This window comes from Phaenicophaeus curvirostris, chromosome 1 (genome assembly GCF_032191515.1).
Source record: "Phaenicophaeus curvirostris isolate KB17595 chromosome 1, BPBGC_Pcur_1.0, whole genome shotgun sequence".
Lineage (NCBI taxonomy): Eukaryota > Metazoa > Chordata > Aves > Cuculiformes > Cuculidae > Phaenicophaeus > Phaenicophaeus curvirostris.
Window position 1 is genome coordinate 15,908,051 of NC_091392.1, and position 26,838 is coordinate 15,934,888.

The following is a 26,838-nucleotide window of genomic DNA, read 5'->3' on the forward strand; positions in this document are numbered from 1 at the left end:
AACTGCTGTAGTATACGAAGATGCTCATTCTGATTGTCCTGATTGTGCAGTATGCCCTAAATTAATGTGCTGATCATTAATATTATTTTGCAAGCTAAGATTAAGAATGATTAAGCATTATTTTATTATATACGGGATACTGGAAGTTGTGTTTTACCCACGCCCAACACCTGTGCCTTTGTCTAACTACACTTTGGTTTTCATCTTTATCTGGGATTACTACTTGTCAGTTTGGGGGATGGGAAGCACATGCCATTTCAGTTTATGAATATTTTGTCTGTGTCTCTTCTGCTAGTGTTAAAGAGGATAACATGGATAACGAGCAGGAGAAGAGAGATGAAAAAGGCACTTCAGAGAGAGAGAATAATGAATTGGAAGCAGTGAGTATTTGGAAGTGTTTGGTTCATTTATTCATTATCTGTTTAAAGATTTATAAAGTTATAAAAAGGAAATTAGGAATGAGTCAGGTGAATGCTGTGGCTTCACAGCGATAGTCTTGTGGTTGCGGGATGTAAAAGAGGTTGTGCTTCAGTGTCTTTCTACGTTTGTACATTTTGTAGGAGGAAATTCAGGAAGTAACTGATCATGAGGATGAAGATGATGAGGATGATGAGGATGACGATGACATGGAAGTTGTCGAAAGCTCAGACGAATCGGATTCTGACTCTGATGAAAAAGGTTATGTCAGTGCAATATTGTGCAGAATTTCACAAAAAATGTCTGTTCTTCCTTCAGTTTTGGTGGGCAAGGTAGCATGTTGTCAACCCGCTGTCCATAGCTCTCTGTGGATTCATGTTGTGTTCAGGGACTTTTTTTAGTTCTGGTGCTAAAACACGTAATAGACATCTGATCAAGTGTCCCTGTACTGGCTTTAAAATAGACTAGAAGCCATCGGGTATTTGATAACCCATTTCTTCCTTAGGTAGAATATCTAAAGTATAAGATTTAAGTGCTGGGCTATTTTTCTGTCTAATCACCGAGATGACAGACCCCATTCAGCTAATTGGGTAGAATTTAATTTCGAAAGGTTGGAAGTCCATCAGCCTTCCTCATTTTCAGAGGCTATGGGTTTATGTAGAGGCATCAACAACTGGCCTGTGTGTGGCATGCAAATTAGCACTACTGGAGTTAGAGGCAGCATGACCAGCAGTTCTTTGATGTGACTGTGGTCAGATGGGCAAACCAAGTCTGTTGGTTCCCTCTTTGTTGAGGGGTTGCACAAACCATTAGCAGGAGTTGCAGAACCTGAAAAAAGAAATCCTCAACTGACTTCTTTATTCTGGAGCACATAATCTTAAGCCAAAAAAGGACCTAATGAGCTCAAGAAATTAACCTTATAATGTGTGTTAGTCCTTTTTCCTTATTTTCTCCTTCTATTCTCATTCCCTTCACCATTCCCCTTCCATTATTGAGGTTGCTCCTCTCTTCTCAGAGTTTTGGCTGTATTTTTCTGGGAGGTAGAGAAGGGAAAGTCTTCCCTTGGAGTCTGCTGGCAGTTCAGTTTTCTTTTTATGATCTGCTGGGTTTATTAATGACAGTTACTTTCCAGCCCCTAAGTGTGACCGAAGTCTCGCTGCCTGTGCAACTTTTGTGTGGGGAAGGACAGATTGCACGTTGAGATTTAAATGTGAGGAATTACAACATATGGGCAACTTTGATCCAATGAGAAATACTTTTCCCTACCTTTTTCTCAGTTCTAGAATGGCAAGTGTTTAAGGAGGAGACTTTGTCATGAATTGCAGAGTAGTTTTGCGTGCTGTGTTGTACTCCATTGAATTCTGCAATGCACAGTTTACTTGTCAGGAAACAACCTGAACCGTAGGGGTTCAAACCGAGTTGTAAGGGTTATTGATACTTATGTGATTCTCTCTGTTACTTTAACAGAAGCCTTAATTTTTAATGACTCAAATCTTTTTATTTTAGAAAATTACCAAGCTGACCTGGCAAATATCACCTGTGAAATAGCCATTAAGCAGAAACTGATAGATGAGCTAGAGAACAGCCAGCGAAGGTTGCAAACACTGAAAAAACAATATGAAGAGAAACTAATGGTGCTGCAACATAAGATTCGAGACACTCAGCTTGAAAGAGATCAGGTTCTTCAGAACTTGGGTAGGTCATTTAAATAATTTAAATCTAGATGTTATGTAAGATATTCAAGTTGAATTGTTTGTTACTTCCCTAACTTCGTTTTTCAAATGGGATAGGAAATTGCAGAAAACAGAAATAGGTTTGTACCCATAATGCCAGTGCATCATACTTTAGTCATTCTAGTTTCTACCAGAATTGAGAGAGACCTTTTTTTAAAGGTGCTGCTGCTGACAGGTATTTGATTTGATTGAATAAGCATTTATATTTCCTAGGAACTCTCATTATAACATGGTCCTTGAGATAGATCCTGAATTAAAAGTTCTTTCTTGTTCCTCCCTTCCCCCTTCCTTTTGTTTCATGTAAAAATAAGAACTAGGATCAGTGACTTTTCAGAGGTGTCTTGCTGACTAAATGTTTTTGAACATGTAGTAGTATTGAGATGAAAGACTAACTCTGGCTCAGAAAGTCCGAAGACACAAATAGTTGAACTTTGGGAGAGTACTGGGGGAAGTGTTTTGTTTGTTTCTTTCTTTTTTAGAACATTCTATGTATGCTTTATGTATACTTATTTATACTTCTTCTTTTACTATTTCCTTATTCTTTCTTAGACCTTCCGTTTTGATTAGTGCCAGAAAAGGAGTACTAGGCTTGATGGCTATGATGCTAACACATTGATTTCAGGGGCAGAAGCGGGGGGGGCGGGCAGAAGGGCTCTTGGGACTGTTGTTATTATCTTGTGTACATATGTGTGAACAAGCATGTGTTTGTAGGTGTCTTCAGGTACTCGGGTATTTATTGTGTAGCACAAAGAAATCAGAAGGAAAGTGTTAATACTTGATCTCTTATCTTTGAAAACAGACAAGGTGCAGGATTCAAAGCAATGCAGGTAACAGCTAGAGATAAATTAATTTTTTGAAGATATTGCAGATAATGCTAAATGCAAAGGATGCAGTCATCTATTGTGGCTGGCAAAGTGAAAATACCCTGAACAAAAGCAGATAAAAATTCCATTTTGCTCTAGGCTCCGTAGAGACCTATTCAGAAGAAAAGGCAAAAAAAATCAAATCAGAATATGAAAAAAAACTCCAAGCCATGAATAAAGAACTACAGAGACTTCAGACAGCACAGAAGGAGCATGCACGATTGCTTAAAAATCAGTCTCAATATGAAAAGCAACTGAAGAAACTGCAGCAGGAGGTGACAGAGATGAAGAAAACCAAGGTATATTTCAGTATACCAGTGTTTACTAAAAAATTGGTTAAAATCTTCTGTGCATTTATCTACCAGATAAATCTGTTGTTGCTGTCAGCTGCTCTAAAGCCTGGAAACAGAAGTAATATGAAGGCTAGGCTGTTCCTGAGGGAGGCTGGGAAGGGGATTGCTTTTAGGCTTAAGGAACAGAAATTACTGTATCATACATAGAGAAGCTCACACTGCCTGTTAGCTGCTGTTCAGTGCTCAGTGAAGAAGACACATTAGATGGAGGTAAATTGCTAAAAGCATACAATACACTGAAAGATGATGGCAGACTGAAGGAGAAACTGCATAGTGGGGGCGGGGAACAGCACTTCCATGTAAACAGCTTTTCTAAGTGATGACCTCTTTACAGGTTCGCTTGATGAAACAAATGAAAGAAGAGCAGGAAAAAGCTAGAATGACTGAATCTAGAAGAAATAGAGAGATTGCACAGCTTAAAAAGGAGCAACGCAAACGAGAGGTGATTTGACAGATAAAGAGCTTTCATTTGGAATATGTATCTGACATTATGCACATGTGTATGCACATTCACTGAGGCAGAATCACAGAATCACAGAATAACCAGGTTGGAAGAGACCCACCGGATCATCGAGTCCAACCGTTCCCATCAAACACTAAACCATATCCCTCAGTACCTCGTCCACCCGTGCCTTAAACACCTCCAGGGAAGGTGACTCAACCACCTCCCTGGGCAGCCTGTTCCAGTGCCCAATGACCCTTTCTGTAAAGAATTTTTTCCTAACGTCTAGCCTAAACCTCCCCTGGCGGAGCTTGAGGCCATTCCCTCTTGTCCTGTCCCCTGTCACTTGGGAGAAGAGGCCAGCACCCTCCTCTCTACAACCTCCTTTCAGGTAGTTGTAGAGAGCAATGAGGTCTCCCCTCAGCCTCCTCTTCTCCAGGCTAAACACCCCCAGCTCTCTCAGCCGCTCCTCATAAGGCCTGTTCTCCAGCCCTTTCACCAGCTTTGTTGCTCTTCTCTGGACTCTCTCCAGAGCCTCAACATCCTTCTTGTGGTGAGGGGCCCAGAACTGAACACAGTATTTGAGCAGCGGTCTCACCAGTGCCGAGTACAGAGGGAGGATAACCTCCCTGGACCTGCTGGTCACGCCGTTTCTGATCCAAGCCAAGATGCCATTGGCCTTCTTGGCCACCTGGGCACACTGCTGGCTCATATTCAGTCAGCTGTCAACCAACACCCCCAGGTCCCTCTCCTCCAGGCAGCTTTCTAGACAGACTTCTCCTAGTCTGTAGCACTGCATAGGGTTGTTGTGCCCCAAGTGCAGGACCCGGCATTTGGCCTTGTTAAACCTCATCCCATTGGTCTCAGCCCAGTGGTCCAGCCTGTTCAGATCCCTTTGCAGAGCCTCCCTACCCTCCAGCAGATCGACACTTCCACCCAGCTTAGTGTCGTCTGCAAACTTGCTAAGGGTGCACTCGATGCCTTCATCCAGATCATTGATAAAGACATTGAACAGGGCTGGACCCAGCACTGAGCCCTGGGGAACTCCACTTGTCACTGGCCTCCAGCTGGATTTCACACCATTTCCCACCACTCTCTGGGCCCGGCCATCCAACCAGTTTTCCACCCAGGAGAGTGTGCGCCTGTCCAGGCCAGAGGCTGACAGTTTCTCAAGCAGAATGCTGTGAGAAACTGTGTCAAAGGCTTTGCTGAAGTCCAGGAAGACCACATCCACAGCCTTTCCCTCATCCAGCAGCCGAGTCACTTTGTCATAGAAGGCGATCAGGCAGGCATATACCCGTATATTTTCACAAGTCCAAATGCACATAATTTGGTTTGACTTATTGCATAACTCCATTCCTAGCTTCAGGTGAGAAGTGCAATAAAATAGAATGTTTATTGAATATTCATACTGGTATTTTGTTGGTGAATCTTCACAAAAAATTCTTACTGCCACCTTGCTTATATGCAAGTATTCTTTTTGATAGAGAATTGTTATAGTGAAACTCATATTTTCATTCTGCGCTAGAAAGAGCAAAAAACAATTGTGACTTGACCACTTCATATGACAACAGTTTTGCAAACCTATATTAGTGTGCAAATGTAATTTTTCATACAATACAGTCGTGGCAGACAATGGAAAAAATATCATGTGCTGCTTGTATTTTTTCACAGCATCAGCTCAAGCTTCTAGAAGCTCAGAAAAGAAATCAAGAAGTTATTTTACGCCGCAAAACTGAAGAGGTATTGTGGTAAAATAGTAATTAAACTTTGAAAACAATGATATTCTATTGTTGTAACTTTGAAAACAATGATATTGTATTGTTTTGGGGATAGGTAATTGTGTCTTTGCACTGTGATTCAGGTTACAGCCCTTCGTCGGCAAGTAAGGCCTCTGTCTGATAAAGTGGCAGGAAAAGTAAATCGAAAGCTGAGTCTGCCTGAGCATGCCATGCAGGAAGCAAGTTCTAGTTCGTCAGTCGAGCATGAAGGTTCAAGAACAGTGGGGCAGCAGAAGATGAGAATTCCTGTTGCAAGGGTTCAGGCGTTATCTGTAACTGCAACAAACGGAACGGGGTAAGGATTAAAATGGTTTAGTACTTTCTTAAGAGAGCTGAAAGTTGCATGGACTTTCTAGCAGATAATGTTGTAATGATACATACTGTGGTAGTTATTTTTCAAACTGTTGTTATGTAATGCTTATAAAATGGGCATTTTACCATTATTAAATGCAAATTGAGTTTTGTGGGTTGAAGATGGTGTGAAGTAATATAAAATGGCATTAAATGACTTGTCCCTAAGAAACCACAGAATTTCACAATCCAGTTAATCTTTTCTTCAAGAGAAATGCCCTTGGTGGTCCAATACCTACAGTGTTTGAGTACAAAGAAAACCTTATTGGATAATAGAATTTAATGCACTAGGTTTATTGATGATCTTCCAGTGTGGTTTGAAGCGAACCCCCTTGTTAAAGATGGTACAAGCCTTAGGTGGCATTTGATTTCAATGGTGCAGCATACAAGATGCCAGTGTTTGATCAAATGCAATATATTAAGAGTGTGGGTGCAGGTATCTGTCTGGTGAAATGAAAAGCTGCAAGAAATTTGCAAGAAATTTTTGTCTGTGAAAAATATTCTAGCCTGATCGTTTCCACATTCAAATGTGTCACTGGACTACTTTAGGCTTAGCTGTATGTTTCTCTTGAATGTATCACAGAAAGAAATATCAGCGGAAAGTCGTGACAAGCAGAGTTTACTCCTCAAAGGCAGCCAGGATGAAGTGGCAGTTACTTGAGCGCAGAGTGACTGATATCATTATGCAGAAGATGACCATTTCCAATATGGAGGCAGATATGAACAGGCTACTTACGGTGGGTGATCTACTATGCATCGTTGGCTGTTTCATCATATCAAAGAGAAAGCAGTACATTTGTTTGCTGTAAATGGATTGCTGTGATGGTGGCGTAGACAGTGACTTGCAATGCTTTGCAGTCAATGAAGAAGCTCTTAACTCCAATAAGCATTTGGACCATGGGATTGCTATGCTTAGTAAGAAGCAAAAAGCGCATTAATGGAGTTATGTGTAGGAATATTAATGTATTCACCTGTATAACAACTACTTGTAGAAATCATGATATGTTAGTTTAAGTATAACAAGAAGAGGAAAACAAAATAAAAAGGTTGTTAAATGTCTGAAGTGTTTACTAATTCCTTTTTATGCAATATTATGTCTTTGGGGGAAATAGCAACGTGAAGAACTTACAAAAAGAAGAGAAAAACTTTCAAAGAAGAGGGAGAAGCTCATCAAGGATGGGGGTGGCAGCGAAGCAGAAAGAAATGTCCAAAACATAAATGAAGAGATGGAATCACTAAGTGCAAATATAGACTACATTAATGACAGCATATCTGACTGCCAAGCAAACATTATGCAAATGGAGGAAGCAAAGGTAGGGCAAATATTAACACAAAAATGGTAAAATAGAGAAATGAAAAAACAACTTTATTAGTCTTGGAAGTGTTCTTGTTTAGAAATTAATTTTGTTTTGCCTGTACTATTATTGAACCAGGAAGTGAAAATTGGTGAAAACTAGGGTGAAGTTTGAAATAGTGTTAATGCAACTAAACTTTCAGGTCTGAGTTTTAGTGTCAATCATGTAATGCAAGTTAAGGTTGCAAAGTATGTAAATGTCAAAGCTGCTTTTTGTTCTGCTGGCATTAAATTAATACAATTCTTGGCACTGAAGTCTAACAGATTGTATCCTCTTCCAGCAGCTGTTGATATGCTTCCACTCCCTTTTATTGTTTTTGTGTACTTTGAAAATATTTAAATCTTTTGACATGTGAGAATGGTTTATATTTCATTTCATTGTTATGGAACTTTCTATAACTAAAAAGCCTTTTCAGAATGAGTTGTTTCTTTAGGGTTGACTTTTCAAATAATAATTTAGGAATTCAAATATTGCCAAAACCAGTGAAATCCAAATGTGAAAAAATCTTATAGTGTGCATCATACTTTACGTGATCTAGCTGTCAGAATCCACCACATTAGTCTCCTAGATCTCTTGGCATGTGGTAGCAGGATGTCTGAACTGTAATACTTACGAATATTTTCATATGGTAATGCTTGAGTTCTCCCTCTCCCACTTTGGGCTAATCTGAGCTTTAATGCATGTTACGTGGCCAGCAGCTTCTACTATTTTACTCACATCAGAGTTTCTTGACTTTTGGACAGCATGGTGTAAGGTTACCAGAGTGTACCAGTAAAGAAGTGGTGAACACACAAAGCTTTATTCTAACATGCAAAATTTTATTCTCAGTCAGTATTGAGCAATCTGGTACCCTTAAGAATTATCAGAAGGAAAATGAGAAAAAGACTAGGGGCTGCAGAAATTGATGAAATGCACGCATTTATGAATCCACTGTGAATAGGCTAGCTTGCTGAAAGAAGAGGTCTGAGTTGAAGTTTCATAAGAACTTTCTAAGGGGAAAGAAGCTGAAGCACTAGAAGAGACTGGGAAGACTGCAGAGTCTGTACTGTCAGGTGTTTTGGGGATAGTTTGGAAAAGAAATCTGGCCTGATTTATTGCTACCAAGAGGATAAAGTGGGTGATAATGCATCTTTACTATTTCTTTGATTACTGTAATGATTAAAAGAAAAACCAAAATATTTTTCACAATCTGTTTTTATTGTTGCACATGTAGGAAGAAGGAGAGACCTTGGATGTAACAGCAGTGATTAATGCTTGCACTTTGACAGAAGCTCGATATTTGCTTGATCACTTCCTTACGATGGGTATCAATAAGGTAACGCACTAAGTGAAATTTGTGTACCAGGACTATGCTGTATACCAGGAGCAGAGCTGTGCTGCCAAAAAGCCTAGCTAGTGCACATAAGGCAAAGGAACGCTGATCAACTGTGGTTCTCAGTGTGAAGGCCCTTGAGCTCCACTGTCCACTTCAACCTGTTGCCTGTTTTTCAACCCCTACTAGAGCCTACTTCACTCTACTAATTAATTACCTCATGTTGCTCCTGTAAGAGCACTAGCTTTTTGTAATCAAATAAATCTGTTTTTTCAACAAACTCCTAAAGAATGCCCAGGATATTTTTTAAAGACTGGCTCAGCCACTTTCTTAAAAATATTAGCCTTTAAAACAAAAGACCAGTTCTCTCTCTTTCATACTTGAATGATTGCTATGCAGGTAATCAAAAAGCTTGTGGTTTTCTAATAAAAAAAAAAAAGGAAAAGAAAATCCCCACAATCACATTGGCTTCTGCAAATTTCAGTCTTGATTTTCTTCGGCCCTTGGGTGGGTTGAGTGGATACCTGATTCCTTGCTGCAGAGTTAGTATGAAAAAAGTGCCTCTGTTTAACAATTTCTCCTTATGATAAAATGTTCCATTACACAAAGGTGTTTCTCCTCTTTCTGATAAGTAATTATCATGTAGAAAAACTGAAGGTAGATTTTCTTGCAAAATTGGTAATACCTGCTGTCTATTCTGTTGTTTGCTTCCACACATAAAACATGTCTACTGATGTGTTGGTTTAGTTCATGATCAAATCAGAATCTAATGTCCATAGTTCTATACTTCTCAAGTGCTAGCACTCAGTTCCCTGCTATCCTACAAGTCTTTGAGAAGATGTATTATACTTTCGTTTTTCCCTATTGTTTCTTCTGTTCGGAAATCATTCTCTGTAAATTTCCTTGGGTATGTTTTCTACATTTGAAAAAATTCCAACTAATCCATGGGTCTAGGGAAGTTCCCTTAGAATGGATTCTCTCTAAAGTTAGGCCGTGAGATCTTTCAGTGGAAGCTGAAACTTCACTGAGTGATTGTGTAGGAAAGATTGTGGTTCTGGAGTTGTGCGTTGGGGTTTGATTTTTATTTTTTTTCCCCTGTTTGTTATAGAGTATCATAGGTAATTATTAAAGTATTTATTTGTGAAAAACAGAGGTGTCCCTTTTTCAGATGCTTGATAATATGAAATAAACGCAAACAGTCTATGAACTATACTTGGGAGTTAAGTCCAACTGAGACACGAGATGTGTTTTTGTGATGCAGATTCTGAGGAACAAAAGTTAAATGAAGGCTTAATGACTCCCTTAAGAACAAATAGCAAACACCTTTAGTTGACGCTTGATCTTTGTAAGGATGTGAGAGGAAGTTTACAAAGTACACCTTGGTTGTGTTCATAATTTTAAAAGCTTTGGCAATTCTCATTTTGTAACAAAAGAATTGTGATAAAGTGTTTGTCATATTTATCTATCTTTCTCTCTCTCTCCCCCAGGGGCTCCAAGCAGCTCAGAAAGAAGCTCAAATTAAAGTACTTGAGGGGCGCCTTAAGCAGACAGAAATCACTAGTGCTACTCAAAACCAACTGCTGTTTCATATGTTAAAAGAAAAAGCGGAGTTAAATCCTGAACTTGATGCTTTGCTGGGTCATGCTTTGCAAGGTAACTTTGTCATCTTGCATTTTGAATAGTCAGCTGCATGTCATGTTTGCCTTTTATGCATGCTATACTGGGCATTCTAGGCTATTTCTTCTCTGAATAGATGCTGTATTTTAACATCTTACACTTAAACTCTGTTTCACTATTGATGTGCATGTATGTAATTTTTAAGTATATCCCCTTGGCAGTGAAATGTAGGAGATAATTATTTTTTTTATTATTGAGAATTTTTAAATTAAAATAATCCACTGTTATTTTTACAAAGACTGCATTTACAATTTGGTATGATTTTGATTTCTGAATGTGAAATTCTAAATATGCAATCCTGTTCAAACATCATATATAAGCAATTTCTTGAAAGTGGCATCGTGTGTCTGTTACAGCATCTATTCTACTTCTCATGAGATGATGTTAAAAAAAATAGAATATATTTGGGTACTTTTGTTTTATTTCCTTTTATAAATGGATATGTTTTGATTGGAGTGTTGCTTTTGTTTCCTTTTTGCTGTTATTTACACAGACCTAGATAGCATACCACAGGGTAAGTATGTTTAGCTTTCTGTGTACCGTAAAGCTGCATGAGTTACTAATTCATTCACATTCACTAACTGGTGCATCTTAGAATCTGTGAGCGTGAAGTTTGCATGAGCTATTCTGTAAATGTACTCATTATCATGAGCTTACAGAGCATTTCTTCCTTTCTGAAACCACCCATAGCCCTCATGTTAGTCTGATTTGTTAGATAAGAAGTGAACACAGTAAGCAGAGCTGTATTTCAAATTTATGACTTACTGCTTATGAACTTAGGCTATGTTCAGACTGCACAAAGCTATTGCATTGTGTACTGCTGCTGTAGTTGTGACAGACTGCTCATCTTTTTAGGTTTGCAAAAAGTAGTTCTTTACATGCAGGTTATTTTTAACCTGCAGCAGATAGTTTGTTTTGTAGTGTAAACATTTTACAGAATGCAGATTAAAATTCACTTTTTCAATTGTGTTTAATTACTGTTGTCATTGATTTTGAGGATACAAATCTTCTGTTGTTGTGGCTTTTAAGCATATTTTATATGGGAATTATTTATTTTCCCCCCTTCCTTGCTCTGAGCTGCAACGTTGGCTGTGTTTGAAACTTGAAAAAGATATTCCTTATGTCAGTAACAATTCCTTTTGTATTGTATTGTGTTACCTCTAACCCCATTACGCTATCCTGTGTTGGTTTGCACATGCATCTGAAACATTTCAAAAGTACAAGACTGCCTGAAAGTGGATAGATCATCATCCAGTGTAAGCTGGTGAGGATTTTGCCAGCTTCTTGACAGGTGACACCTGAAGATCTGTGTTAGGGCATCTTGCTGCATACAGCCAGTATTTATTCAGGAACTTCAGTGGTTATTAATATCATAGTGTGTCTAAAATAGACCTTTAACGTATGTGCATGTATGTGTGTTCACCTCTGTTGGAGACAGAGCAATGCTTCTCCAGTCAGGAAGTTAACATTGCATTTTCTTTAGCTCTGGAATGGCTTTTATTTATTAATTGTATCTGGAGCAGTGAAAAGACACTTGTTATGCAGCGTATCTCATTAAAGAACCTTTTTAATGCTTCACAAGCATGAATGGAGACTGTTAAAACACCTGTGCCACTCAGGACTGTGTTAACACTTCATAGGAATGCAACCACTGTGGGTGTGTCTCGGTTGAATATCCTGTACTAATGTCAGTCCTCACCGTGGTCCAAACTGTTGATAGTCTGTATTGTAGATCACTAGTGGCTAAACATTTTGAGCTGCAGGATGTTCAGACACTGCTGTAGTGAGGCTTCTAGGCTGGGGCTGCCAGCTAGTTAGCAGAGACTCTGTTGGTGCAGGAGCTCCCTGGTAACCTGACATGGTTACCAGAGGTGGAAGTGTGGGTGGCAGCAGATCATGAGGCCAGCTTCAGCAGGCTGCCTGGTAGCTCAAGGGCAGTATCCAGCCAGCCCCATTCCAAGCAGAGGCTTTGCACTTCCAGGATGCTTGTGAACTGTTCCCTTGATGCCTGCTTTCAACTATCTTGGAAAGTTTTCAGCCATTTGAATACACTTGGCTTGGAGGAGTTTGAGTATTCCCTGATGTAGTCGTGCACCTACATTCAATCATAGACTTGAAGGGATTTGGTCTGCAGTAAAGTATATCACGGGCTCAGGTTTTGACTGTCAGAATGGGTTTTGAATGAATATCTACCTTGTGTGTGGATGAACCAGCTGCCATTCACTATCCCACCTGCTCTTGAGAAGAGTTAACATGACCACAAAGCTGAGTCCTGAGGTGTTTCCGGATGGACTCCTTTCTGCATAATTGTGGAGGCTGCTTTTCCTTCTTGCCTGTGACATCTGGACAGTTATGGATGTGACTCACAGCCATGTTTGTGCAGATCTTGAGAGGGCTAGTCAAATGTCTTTTTGTTTGGATGAACCCTGCTGGTGTGCTGCATTGTACTGGTACTCTCCAGTTGCCTTTGCATGAGAATGAAGACAAGTCATCAGAAGAGTCTCAGCACTGTTCTTCAATCTTTGGTTTATTAGCAGTCATCTCAGCTGCTCCTCACAAGTAGTACTGCCTTTATTAACTTCATTGCTTCTTTCACCTCTCCATACTCAGGACTTCTTGCAGAATCTTTCTGCTCTTCTGCCTCTTCTGATTTCTTTTTGTTGATTCTGTGTGTTGCTTTCTACCAGGGGACTTTCTGGGGTCTTCCTGTGCTGAATTGTAGACAAACTGAATTAAAATATCAATACATGTCACGTGACGTGAATGTGAGCCTATAAATATAATCCCATCTTTTGTGGCCATCCCACACTTTCTACTTCATTACCTGTAAAAGCTGATCATAAGTTCTTTGAAAAGGGGATGAAGTAACGTCACCCTAATATGACTCATATTTTTTTAAAAAAGCATTTATTTTATTGATGCTGCATTTGTGCCTTGCTAGAAGGAGCAGTACTCTAGAACCTGTTTTCTGCAGAAGACACTGTATAACAATGTGTAGAGAAAAGGTTTAATGTGGGCTGAAATCCAGGGTAGAAGTAAAAAGAAAGTTCGGAGTGGTATTCCTGTGACTCTTTTTTGTTTTTGTTTTTTTTTGTTGTTGTTGTTTTTTTATAATACTGTTGTATTTCTGATAAATTAAGATTACATTGCCAAAACTAATACAGCAGTTGAGTGTCTCTAAGTCCATTGTTGGTGATTGTGCTAGATTGATATATGGTTTTGACTTCTTCAGGAAACATTTTTAAATGTAGCAAATGTAAAAAGGCAGCATTTTCCTTTTCTTGATTACTTCTCAGAATTCAACTGGAAACTATATATCTTTCCTCCTTCCCTCTCTACAAAGCAAGAACTTGCACTTTAAAACATGCACATGGACAAATATATTTTAGTATGGGAACTAAATATATTCATTCTATGCGTTACAAGTGGTATCTAGTTTATGACAGAAATTACATAAATAAACTTAAAGCATCTCTAATATAAGGAAGAGATGTAATGGAATGTCATTAGCAGGTTGTTTAATCTTCAAAATTTCCTGAGTATATTAAAAAATAAGGGACTGCTTGCAGTAATGTATAACCAACATGTTTAAAATGTGGTTGAAAATTTATTATTAGAATAATATGCAATTTAAGGAATTTGGTTTCCCAACATTTTGGAATTGATTGTATGTATGTGCTGGACTGGTTGTTTCAGCTTAACGTTATGCACCATTTGCATGCAGACATGTTAATCTGATGTTTGACAGTGTTAGTGTGACTTGCATGCAGGTTTTGTCTTCTGTGGACAGGTTTGTGTACCTGTTTTACTTCAGGAGCATTCCTACTGAACAGCTTCTTTTTATAATGACCTTCAATACAGTTATTCTCTTTTTAGGAAGCAGTTCTGTAGTTTTAAAACAAGATGATGCCACCATTTAAAACCTAAATACTTGTGTACTAATGAAGTACTTGTTTCTTGTCAGCCCAAATGTTGTCGTCCTACATAAGCTGAGGCTGAGCCCTCAGCTCAATAGCTACTTAAAGATACAGGTATTTTTTTTTTCATTATAACCAGGATGATTCTGTCTTACAGCAAGAAAATTGCTAGGAGGGGAAGGGAGAGACATCCATACTGTCCATTGGTTTAAATATGGTCTCTTCCATGTCTTGCCGTTAATTTTCTTTGGTTCATCTTCTTTCTTCCAGACTTTCTTCTAGAATTTATTTCTGGTTTTCTGTAATCCCTGTTGCTTTGCTACAGTAGAGGACCACGTTCAGCACAGTATGCCTCAGTGTGATTTATTTAGATTGTGTGAAAAAACTTTGTTTAGATACCCGGAAAATTCAGCGGGGGCTGGCTTGCAAAAATAGTAAAGATACTTTGAAGATCCCTGCCTTTTGTACGTTGTTCATCTACATCCAGTGTTGTCTGAGCTGTTTTGTATAGCACTCAAAACATGCACATCTTGTTGTTGGCACACAGACTAACATTATTCTTTTGGATATTTTCTAGAAAATTTGGAAGATAGTACTGATGAGGATGTCCCATTGCACAGTCCTGGGACAGAAGGAAGGTGAGCAATCATTGTTAGCAGGTAACTGGATCTGGCTTTGGAAAAAATTAATTTTCTCTTTTTGTAACACATCATGTATTCATTAGTGGGTACATCTGACATTGTTGTAGTTACACTTTGCTCACCATTTCCGTAGGAAGAATCACATAACCACTAGGTTGGAAAAGACCCAGAGGATCATTGAGTCCAACCATTCCTAGCAAACACTAAACCATGCCTCTCTGCAGCTCATCCACCCATCCTTTAAACACCTCCAGGGAAGGTGACTCAACCACCTCCCTGAGCAACCTTTTCCAGTGCCCAGTGACCCTTTCCATAAAAAATTTTTTCCTGATGTCAAGCCTGAACCTCCCCTGGCAGAGCTTGAGGCCATTCCCCCTTGTCCTGTCCCCTGTCACTTGGGAGAAGAGGCCAGCACCCTCCTCTCTACAACCTCCTTTCAGGTAGTTGTAGAGAGCAATGAGGTCTCCCCTCAGCCTTCTCTTCTCCAGGCTAAACACCCCCAGCTCTCTCAGCGACTCCTCGTAAGACTTGTTCTCCATCCCCATCACCACCTTCGTTGCTCTTTTCTGGACTCACTCCAAAGCCTCAACATCCCTCTTGTGGTGAGGGGCCCAGAACTGAACACAGGATTCAAGGTGCAGTCTCACCAGTGCCGAGTACAGAGGGAGAATAACCTCCCTGGACCTGCTGGTCACGCTGTTTCTGATCCAAGCCAAGATGCCATTGGCCTTCTTGGCCACCTGGGCACACTGCTGGCTCATGTTCAGTCGCTGTCAACCAACACCCACAGGTCCTTCTCCTCCAGGCAGCTTTCTAGACAGACTTCTCCTAGTCTGTAGCACTGCACAGGGCTGTTACGCTCCATGTGCAGGACCCGGCATTTGGCCTTGTTAAACCTCATGCCCTTGGTCTCAGCCCAGCGGTCCAACCTGTTCAGATCCCTTTGCAGAGCCTCCCTACCCTCCAGCAGATCGACATTTCCACCCAGCTTAGTGTTGTCTGCAGATTTGCTAAGGGTGCACTCAATGGCTTCATCCAGGTCATTGATAAAGACATTGAACAAGAAGAATCAAATATGCACATTCTGCAAAAATATTACTCTTTTCTTTCTTTTTAACTGTGATGCAATTTTTCTTTCAGTTCATTATCTTCAGATCTTTTGAAGCTTTGTGGTGAAGTCAAACCCAAAAGCAAGGTAGGCTATAAAATGATGATAATTCATCTACAAGTCTTTTAAATTATTCTGATTCTATAATAATTCATACTTCAGTGGCACCTTCTGGAGAATTTTCTTGCTTTGCACTGAACATGTTAGTGAATGAAGATACACAAAAGATCAACTGATGTACTGTTCATGTGAATTGTATTTAATATGCTTTTGTGTGATACTCCTCTCTGAGAAGCAATGGTAAAAATATATTTTTTCCATTTTTTCTGGTTGAATTCTTACAGTTTCAGAAAGAGGTACGTTCTTCTGATTATTACCACTCCAAACTGGAGATGATTTGTAGTTCATTATTAGACTGCAGTTTAATGCCAGTGGGAACTGTGAACATGCTTATTGTTTGCAATTTGCTTCTGTGGCTGTAAAAATGCAAAGGAAGTTTATAAAATAAATGAAAATTTGACCAACTACAGTTGGCATTGGAGGAATATAGGTTTGCTTCAGCTTAATATTAATGGCAGTGGCATCTGGAAACATGCACACTGATTGCGATTTTGCTTCTGTGCTCACAGGAGCACAAACAAAGCTTGCAAAGTAAGTAGAAGCTTAGCCTTTGCTCTCCTAGATGCAGATGGCTTTGGAAGAATGTGTCTAGGTTGGCTGTTGTGTTATTGGTAGTGTTCATTGGTGTGCAGCCATTTGGGCAGGTAAACTGAGTGAATTTGGTCTAAAAATGTTGGCATAAAATAAACATATCATTTTTATAATGACTCTGTTCAGACTGGACCTTTGTCTGTGCCAGTGGCCTTTCTCAGTTTCTTACCATTATCACACCTGACATGATGATTCACCTGAGTGAATCTTAATCAATGTTATCTTAAACTATTTAAGCCATAAGGAGCTTATAAACTAAGTAAGAAGCAGAGTTTGTGTATCAGAAGAAGCATCAGTGTAAGAAGTCACGCCAATATAAGTGTAGCTATTTAAATTTACACTTTGTTTTACCCCTCTCTGCTTTATAATGTTTCATTTGGATAAACCTTAGGCGAATAATATAGTACTCCTGTAGTAGTGAAAGGCAGTTGTAGTTGGTTGAAAGGATATCCTTGGAAACCAGATGTCAAATCAGTGTTTCATGCTGTTGAATTTGACTTGCTTCCTCTGAAATCATTGCCAAAGAGTAGAGCTGAGCTCCTTGATCTATTTTTTGCAAGGTAGTTGCCAAGTGATTGAGGGGAATGATAAGTTTAAATGCAGCATTTGATGCATACTGTGAAATGTTAAAGTGGCAACTTGTTTTTTATTTGTCTCCAGGCCCGTCGCAGGACCACTACCCAGATGGAATTGCTATATGCAGACAGCAGCGATTTGGTCTCTGACATCAGTGCTGCAGACTCTACTTTGGCTGGCCCTCTTGCATCAGTTGCAGAAACCCAAGAAAGTGCAATGTCTGCTGACACAAACGATACTACTGCTAGGGACAGAGAGTTTATTCCCCCACCATCTGGCTTACCTTCTAAGATAGGCAGCATGTAAGTTTAGCCATGCTGTACTAATTATCCTTTGCTTTTAAAAAATGCATGTTGCCAGTTTCTTTTAATCTATTATTTTAACTTCACAAAGGAGATTGATATACTTGAAGCTTACTAAATTATGCTGACAAAGCTCCTCCTTCTTTTCTATACTGTCACCACTCAAGAAGGTATAAATATGCTGTTGTAACTAACGTGTTTCTTGCTGAAGATAAGTTCCATTAAGTTGCTTGTCATAGTAGAATTATTGTAGGCATGTTTCCAAGTAGTTGGAAAAATCCATGTAGTGCCTTGGATACTTTGCTATGTTAGTGTTATGGGAAATACACATTCTAGGGAACTAGTGAGAATCTGCTTAGAACAGCAGAGAAAGTTAAAAAAAAAACCCCAAAACACGTCAAAACCCAACAAAACCACTTTATATAAATGTAGTGATAGTAACTGTGTATGGTCCTATTAGGTAAAATCTTTGAGTCATCTGGTGCGGACTGTGCTTAAAATGAAGAAGTTTCTACAGTAACAGAGCATGCAAATGTAAAGTTGAAAGAAATATGTTTAATATTATGAATCCTTAAAAATAACTTCTATTTGCAGGTTGCACTTAACTGCAGAACAGATTTCCTAGCTGAAATTATTACTTGATGCCGAGTAGAAGTATTATTTTGGTATTTTTACTTTGGAGCCAGCATTCTTGCATGCACTTTGTTTTTTCACTTGCTCTGGCTGTTCTTATTACATCTACCAATAGCGCTATTGGATATTGGCCATTCACGGCTAGAGACTGTCTTCATGGCTTTTTAGGTACTGGCTCCTATATTGCACAAACTTGTGTGTAAACTGAATGTGCTTGCCACATTCAGTGATACAGAAAAACTGTCCCATAGCTATCTTAGTGTTACAGGTTCTGGAATTAGAAATCTTTCACTATCCATCTGTCCTATTTGCATAATATTTTTGCAGCAGTCTTCATCTAATGCACATTTGTATTATTTTCACTGTGTATTTCTGGCATTTGCTTGAGGTGGCAATCACAAACAGTAAAACACTGCTGACAGCAATTATTAACCCGTGCTGATGGCTTCAGTGCATTTTACAAGTAGAACCTCCTTGGAAAGATTTCTTGTGGGGGTGAGGATAGGTGGAGGAACCCACTTGTTTCAGCAGTTAGTGTGAGATCACTAGAGACTTTTGAAGCCTCAAGATTTAAAACATCAAGTGTTATGGCCTGGCATCCAAGACTCAGGTAATACCTGCTTTTGCCTCACTACATATTCTAGAACATACCCATTTGTGAAAGTGAGACAGAAATGAGGCAAACCAGTATTTTCAAAAGTCTGTTCTGAGCGTTAGAGAGTAAGGTGCTGTCAGTAAATAATTTCAATGAGCAGTAGGCTTCACATGTTTTGCTTTGTTATTGATCGTGTTTTAGCAGATAAGTGATCAAAAATGCCCGCAGTGGTCTGCAGTGACTTCCTCACTGTAAGCAAGATGCTTTTTTCACTGTAAGCAAGATGCTTTTTTCAAAACCAGAACTCAATATACCTTATATAGGATGGCCGTTTATGCTGATTAGAGGTCATTATTGAAGAAAAGTTTTCTTTGTAAGCCATCTGGCCTTCCTATATGGGCCTGTAGTGCTGCCAAATCTCTTGTAGTAAAGCACATTCTTCTACAGCAGGTTTTGTTCTAATCTGCAATAAATATTATCTTCCTTGTGCCACTTACTTAAGTGGCATTCAAGGATGTAGAAGTAGTAACAGTGATCCAAAATATGCATTCTTGAGGCCATGGAAATTAATTATATGCTTAGCTACAAACCTATGTGTCTATATATGTACAAACTGCTCCACTCTGGAAACCTCTCAGTTTTCTCAAATCTGTGGTGATTCCAAGAGGGACGTAAATGCAGGTGAGCAACAGTTACTTGGAATTCCATTTACACAGATGGCTAGTGCTGTTGTCCTTTTATATGCTCAACTCATGTGTGGCAGTCTCTTCAGTGTCAAGTGAGCTACTGTAGGTCTTGTGCCAACTCTATTCAGACGTCTGGTATTCTGGGAAATGCAAAACGGCACTGGAAGCCTGTAATTAGGTGTGTCTTACTCCTTTTCACTCAGGTCATTGACATCATGCACCTGTTTTTTAAATGTACGCTGCATTTTTATAATACCTTTGTTTCCAGACTTTCAGAAAGAATTCGTTATGTGATCATGCTCTTTGCACCTTCTCAGGGTGTGGCACTGAAGTCAAAGATGGGAGACTCAAGGGGCAGATAGAGCGTGAGCAAGAGGAAGTTGACTCCGTGTCTGAGTATGCAGGACGCTGATGTGAGACAGAGGAGCTTGGGTTCCAGTTTCTGGTGTGGCTTACTTAATCTAGCAGCTGCACAGTAAACACATAGGCAACCATGGCAGTGGAGACTGTAACCCAGGTTTGTCCTCCTTGCTGAAGGATCTAGCTGTCATACTGATCATAGGATTTGCCTGGTGACCCCAGGGCTTTTGCACTCCTAATGCTTACTGGCCCAGCATAAATAGAGGGAGGGAGATGTCCTGCTACACCTTTTTTTATGTCCTTTGCAGAGTATGCGTAGAGGTAAGGGCGCCCTGCAAAGAAATCAGTGCCCTGGTGTTGAGGAGGGAATTGAATCTACCTCCTTCCCTTATTTTTCTGTACTTCACCTACTAGGCTTCTGTGCAAAACCAGGCAGGTTATCATGTGTCCTCCTTTTTCTGTACCAAAGAACCTAGAGGAGCTCTAGGGTCTGCAAGCAACTCCTGACACTAGGTCCTACAGGTAGGACCTTCACTTTCCAATTAGGGCTTGTGTTCAGTGTGCATGATGAACTTAGTCTCTGCGATTTCAGTCGCATAGCTGTTCTTAGCTATGCTGTCCATGCAATCATATTATCTTGCATTCCAGGCCCCAGGTGCATTTTACATACTACAGGTTTCCTCTCAAGGGAAACTGGTGCAGCTTTTCTCATGTAGAAAATTTTTCAGCTATGTAGATTGAGAGCCTATAAAGCTCTGAGACCAGATGCTAGTAACTGCGTCAGGCAGGTGGCCTGCCAACTTAACTTTATCTGCTTAATAGTGTTGTGCGGCACAAAAGTGCTCTCAGACTTTGCTTTTTCTGTTGTAGTGGGAGTTTCTGGTTCTTGTGTACTTATAAACAACTTCTAAACGCACATACAAAAGGCTAAACAAAAACAACCATTGCTTGCTGATTGGTGAGCTAGTGAGAAATTACAGTTTGGAAGAGTGGAGACCATCTATTTTCCCTCTTTTTGTTTATCAGACTGTGGTAAAATTATGATATTTGAGTGTCAACAATTGATCTTTTTCCTGGTTTTGGTGGGGAGTAAAAGATCAGGAGAAAGACCACAGTGACTGTGAACTGGAATTATTTCAGATTAAGAACTAGAGAGACAACTGAGCAATAGAAAGCAAGGAAGAAGGAAGTAGGGACAAAAAGCAGCAATGATAGAATAGTCAGGCTGTAGATGGGAAATGTTTTTTCTCTTCCTAATGGTGAATTTGGTATTGAAACATAAATATGATAACACAAATTTTAATTCAGATGCAAGAGTCATGATTTCTGTGTTCTGCTATAGACCACTTGCAGACATGAGGATTAAAGTTGTGGAATCTGAAATTTTAAATCTTAGTTAGACCTTCCATCTTCTCTGCAGTCTAAATTGGAGATTCATACTCCACTGTATTTCTTTTAGTCAGTCCCTTTTATTATTGAATTAGTAGATCTCCCTTGCATATTCATTATCTGGCTCATAATATATTGAAGAACTGTGAAAGTAATAAACCTGGTGTATTTTTATATTAAAATAGGAGAACAAATTTAGAGTCTGTGGATTCAAGAGACAATAATACATTAAGCACATTCTGAAATTTGAAATCTGAGTGGGAAAAGGACAGCTAATGTAAGAAAAACAAGTTTGTAAAGGCCCTTAAAGTAAGATAATGATTCCTTTTGCTTTAGTTCTAGACAGCCATCTCTGTCAGAGAAGAAGATACCTGAGCCTTCACCTTTAGCAAAGAGAAAAGCCTATGAGAAAACAATGGAAAAGACAAAGGCAAAAGAACAAAAACTGTAAGATTCTTTTAAATATATTTTCTCTGACATAATTTAAGCCTTGTGTATGTTTTCTTGAAAAAATAAATCTGTATTTTTCTATTTCTTCAATTCTAGGACAGTTTTTATTGTTGGAATAATTGAAATTAATCACTGCCAAACTTCTGTGCATGAGCTTTTTCTCCAGGGTGTTTTTCTACACAAAATAGCTCAGGAGCAGAGCCCTGAGAACATGTCCTTTGGAGCATTTGCAGTTGATTTTTTTTTTTTTTAAATGGAAATTGTCAATTTCTCGAAGTGCAATTTTATAAGAATGTCTTCATTTTACGTATGTGTGGTTTTGCCTGGAGCTTTTGCGGTTAGCATGTTAACTTTGAACGTTGTGCCACTTTGCACTCCGCAGCAGTTTGTAGTCTTATATTTATTGCCCCCTCTGGGAAATATCTGTAGCTAGTATTGTCGTTTTATTTATTCGCTTAAGAAAAGAGCATCTAACATTTGAGGCATGTTGCATTTAACTTCTCTAACCATTCATAACCTGTTAAAGAAGATGTTCTTTTTTTCTTGTAGCTCAGATTCTGGAGCCCCAGAGGCTAGTCTGTCACCTCCTACTTCCCCACCAAGCCGGCCCCGTAATGAAATGAATGTTTTTAGTCGTCTTACAGTTTCTCAGGGAAACACATCAGTTCAGCAGGATAAGTAAGTCACAGAGGGAAGCCTCAGTTCCCAAGCAGGGAACTGCAAAATCCGCTTAAGTTATCAGTGTAGTATCTGCTAGATATTTTGCTCTTCTTCTGCAAGACACGGGGAGACATTTCTTGTATTTATATGTAGTTTTCAAAGAAAATATCTTAAACTTCCATGGAACAATTGTAAAAATTCGAGAAAAGCAATTTCCTGCTGAACCTTGTTTCCTGTTTTCTAGGCTATGTCTGGTATTTGTAGTTTAAACCCATAATAGAAAAGCGCAGTAGAATTCTTAGAAGTATGTGTATTTGTGTGCATGCTTACACTTGAAAATGGGATTTAGCTGGCAATTTAGGAAATAGGGCTTTTGATAGTTATTCATATACTGCAGCGCTGCTCCGAGTGCTGTTGCAACAACACCCTGGAGGAGGGGATATTGAAATGGCTACCACACAGTTGTTTCGAGATTGTTCAAATTATTGAACAGACTGACTTTAGGAGGTGATCTGGAGGAGCAGATGGTATTCATAGCTTGTTTAGAAGAAGTGGAGCTCAGTTTCTTTGCATGTTAGGCATCTGTTAGGAGCCTTACTGCAAATTGCAGCAGACTTGACTTGAGCAGAATCCTTATTGCAGGTTTCAGTACTGATACTGCTGCCATACAGCTCTTACAGACTGTAACTAACACTTAGAATAAATCCTTAGTTCTGACTGCAGCAAGACAAAAGATCATTCTTATCTGTTTACGCTTTCATGTTTTATACAACTTTGAGCTTTTTCAGGGGCCTACAGAGTACGCCACGTACCAAGCTTGCAAGGCTTTCTGTGTTTTAACTGTACTTGTAACATCTTTATCTTAGCTCTGTTACCTTTATCTTATTGCTAACTCCCACCTAACCCTTTTCATTTTCTCTGGACTGAGTTTGAAGTCAAATTGAAACCACTGGATCTGTTTGCTTCAAGTTGAAAATGAAGGACATCTTAAGACATACTGCAAATGTTTGTGTCTGGGGGAGACTTTTTTTCTTGTGTTTTCTTGGGTTTTATATGTAAATGTTTTTTGAAAATGAGAGGTAAAGGATTTCGAACTTAGGATTGTTTGCAAATTGCTGTTCTTATTTCAGTGAGCTGTCAGTACATTTAATACTGAAATTTTTATGATTAACATTTTACGTGCTACTTCTACACTTAACAGGCATTGATGTTCAGAATTTTTTTCCTTTTGATATTTTCAACAAGGGCTGTGTTACAGAGAGTAAATCACGCATCCGTCTTCTCCTTTTGCTTTGTTGCCTTAACTTCTGTAAGAAAATGTTGAGGAAGTAAGAAGTGACTCAGCTGGTGTTACTCAGCTTCTTGGGCTGAGACAGTCTACGCGTGTAACTTACTGCTGAGAGTGCTATTTTAAGATTATTCTAAGGTCCTCCACTGTTATCACAGATTTAAGGTATATCCTGAGCAATGCTGCATACAGTATGTGGATTTGCATTGCTTCTCTGAATTGGCCATGCTGTTATTTGTTCTTCTTATATGGAGGCTTTACTTTGCTGATACCTATATTCTTTCTCCTCGCAATTCCACCACTGTTGATTGTAGGTCTGATGAAAGTGATTCCTCTCTGTCGGAGGTACACAGGTACTCTCTTTCTCTTTTCTGTTTTCTTGGCATCTCTCACTGAAGTTATTCCAGATCTTAGGAAATTTCATTTTGCTGCATGAATTTTCCTGATACTTGTGCACTGTATCTGTTTTGCTTTTGTCAGAAGTTTAAAAATCTGAAACTTTGGTCAAGCATGTCTCCTCCTCTCCTTTTCTAGGGTGTTCTTTATCGTTGCTGAGCATGTCAATTTTTTCTTTTTAAATTAAGTATGGTGTAAGCCTGTCCTTAAACATATTTTTTCTCTCTTTATTTTCTTTAAAACAAAAAAGAGCAGACATTTTCTTAGATTTTTTCTCTCTTTCTTTTTGTTTTTCATTTTCAGTTGTATGCTTTGGTCACTAAAAATTAAATCTTAGTGTAAATAAAAATTACTAGATTTTTTATTATGTCTGATGGAACACACAGTGGCCTAAGTGATGAAAGAAATGTCCCTACTTGAGTTCCTAAGCTGTGGCTTAGGATTTTGGTACTTGTTGAAAAATTGATTTATCGAGAGAACGGCAGTCAAAGGTCTGATAACAATGTGATAGTGACTTTATCTGGTCATTGTAGTAGTTGTAGCATCTTTTTTCTGTAGATTTCAGAGCACTGAACACAGATAGCTCCGGGACATTATTTTGCATAGCTTGTCAAGGGAACAAGTGGGTCAGAACAGCAGCAGGAATAACTCAATTTAGAGGCAGGCTGATCCACTGGGAAATAGTGTAGAGAAAACCGTATTAGTTTTGTGCGGTGTTAGAAAACTAAAGCACAGAGACCTAAATGAACAATTAAATAAATTGTTCCTGAATTTGTGAAAATGAAAGTGCAGATTGAAAGCTGCATTCCTTTCTAAAATGAAGAAGATAATGTCAAACAATTTAAGGCAATATTAATCAGTAAAATCTATAAAAGGATTGTTGGAGGGTAATGAATTATATGAAAGATGATGTTTTGAGCAGTAAAAACATACAAAATAGTAATTTCTAAGACTGTACTAGAGAAACCAGCTAGTGGTCTCAATGTTAGTATCAGGAAGGACTTTTTCCTTCTTGAAGCAAGTTTCTGAACTATATTATGGAACTTATACATTTTCATAAAGCATCAGACACTCTTTTCTGTGAGATACGGGTATGACTTAGTTCCTTTTTCTCAGTTATGTATGTAATCCCCAGGAGAGCATGACAATCTTAACTGTGCTTTGGTCGGGTCACGGCATGATGTTGCATGTTTGTGGGCATTACCTTGAGGCTTTTCTACACTTCACGGAAATCCATGGGGTCCATGTGTGAATGCAGTTGTATGGATGGGATTTTAGACTGCTAGTAGCTTTTGTTTAGTGTTGAACTGGGATAATTTCATTTCAGGCTGAGTTTCTTTTGACATTGCCACAGAACTAGCTGCAAATGCCGAGGAAGGTTCCTCTGCCGTGTCTGTACTCCAACCATACTCCCTTTAGCCATTTGAGTACAAGTGCGGTGTTGGGTACAAGTGCGGTGTTGGGTACAGGGTGCAGTAGGACCCTTCCTTGGGCTCACAAGTTAGCAGCGGTTCTCCAAGCCTGCCTGTAGGTGGCAGCAGATGTGAAAAGCGTGAGGAGTTTGGAATTGGCAAATTCCAATTGTAGCTACACTTGCTCCCATTTTTCAGGTGTGCTACTTAGACTAAGATATCTTTATGCAGTTTGCAATCTTGAGGTTGGTCCTATGAATCTGGGAGCTTTAAGTATGCTGATTCTTTCAGCACTGTATATGCTTTGCCATATACCCAGTACTTAGTGTCTTGTCTTTTTCATTTGTTTTGTATGTGATTTCCTTAAACTGATAGTCCAGAGCTGACAATTGTTGAAGCTTAACTGTAAAACTCCTTACATAGTTTATGAAGGGCATTCAGCTGTTCTGCCTGTGTAAGAAAATTAGATTATTTTCCCCCTGTGTTTAAGTAAATTAATTTTATTTGTGTCTATTACTATGTCCAACTCATGTTCCCTTTTTTCTTTAGGGGGATAATTAACCCATTTCCTACTTCAAAATGCATCAAATCATCCCCTCTTCAGTGTATCTATACAGCTGAAGGACATACCAAGGCTGTGCTTTGTGTTGATGCAACTGATGATCTTCTTTTCACTGGATCTAAAGGTCAGGCAAATTTCATGTAGCTGTGCTGTCTACAGAGGGTGCTTTGAGAGCTTGGGGTATTGTGAAATTCTGAGTTTGTGCTTAGTGCTGTAAACACACTGGAAAAATGTGAGGATCAATTTTGTAACATAAGCTGCAGAAGGATTTACAGTAACTATCTACAGGGTTTTAATTTAAATGGCTGTTTGGCTGTTTATTTGTAGTGGAGAAAAGTAACTCGAGAATAACATTAACATTTATTGAGTTGACGGAACCAATCATGGTAACACATGATGTGTGCAATGCAAAGTAATAGCCTCAGCTTAGGGGTAGTGTGGAAATTAGCACAACTTTGGCTGTGCTGCCTACACAGTTTGAATAGATTCTTCCTGTTGCAGTTTATTCTTTGGGCCATTTTCTGCTTCCCCTGACACCTTGTCCTGTCACGTATGGGTATAAGAGCTGTAGAGGTATTGTGGGAGAGGCTAGATCTAGGAGTCATCAAAGTCCCTGCTGAGTGGTACAGCCACTCCATGAACATTCAAGCTGGTAAAAATAGTGTTTTGGCAGAAAGGTGTGGTTTCTGTGGCTATTCTACTTCCTGGCAAAATAGCAAGATACGTTCTTACTGTGAATTGGCAAACTTTTGTTCTAATGTGTTTTAAACCAAAGTTTTTTGCATTTGTGCAAGTGGATACAAATGTAGAACAGGATCTATTTTTAGCTTTTGTATGTGTTGCTTGGTTAATTTGTATTGAGATTTCA

General features: G+C 39.1%; 1 protein-coding gene across 7 annotated transcripts in view; it reads left to right on the forward strand.

Moving 5' to 3' along the window:
- The window catches only part of KIF21A (kinesin family member 21A), an 88,934-nt gene that overhangs the window by 50,704 nt on the left and 11,392 nt on the right, over positions 1-26,838 (forward strand). For 2 of the 7 annotated variants that reach the window (XM_069849768.1, XM_069849782.1), the window contains 18 exons: positions 296-380; positions 561-678; positions 1,924-2,112; positions 3,113-3,312; positions 3,701-3,808; positions 5,483-5,551; positions 5,673-5,884; positions 6,524-6,677; positions 7,053-7,253; positions 8,509-8,610; positions 10,095-10,260; positions 10,778-10,798; positions 14,779-14,839; positions 15,983-16,037; positions 17,322-17,539; positions 21,539-21,649; positions 22,202-22,330; positions 25,958-26,094. In XM_069849768.1, the coding sequence (XP_069705869.1) occupies positions 296-380; positions 561-678; positions 1,924-2,112; positions 3,113-3,312; positions 3,701-3,808; positions 5,483-5,551; positions 5,673-5,884; positions 6,524-6,677; positions 7,053-7,253; positions 8,509-8,610; positions 10,095-10,260; positions 10,778-10,798; positions 14,779-14,839; positions 15,983-16,037; positions 17,322-17,539; positions 21,539-21,649; positions 22,202-22,330; positions 25,958-26,094 (2,336 nt within the window). Of the gene's footprint in view, positions 1-295; positions 381-560; positions 679-1,923; positions 2,113-3,112; positions 3,313-3,700; positions 3,809-5,482; positions 5,552-5,672; positions 5,885-6,523; positions 6,678-7,052; positions 7,254-8,508; positions 8,611-10,094; positions 10,261-10,777; positions 10,799-14,778; positions 14,840-15,982; positions 16,038-17,321; positions 17,540-21,538; positions 21,650-22,201; positions 22,331-23,914; positions 23,954-25,957; positions 26,095-26,838 lie in introns of all 7 variants that reach the window. The other 5 variants (XM_069849775.1, XM_069849790.1, XM_069849809.1 and 2 more) reach the window with 4 other exon arrangements.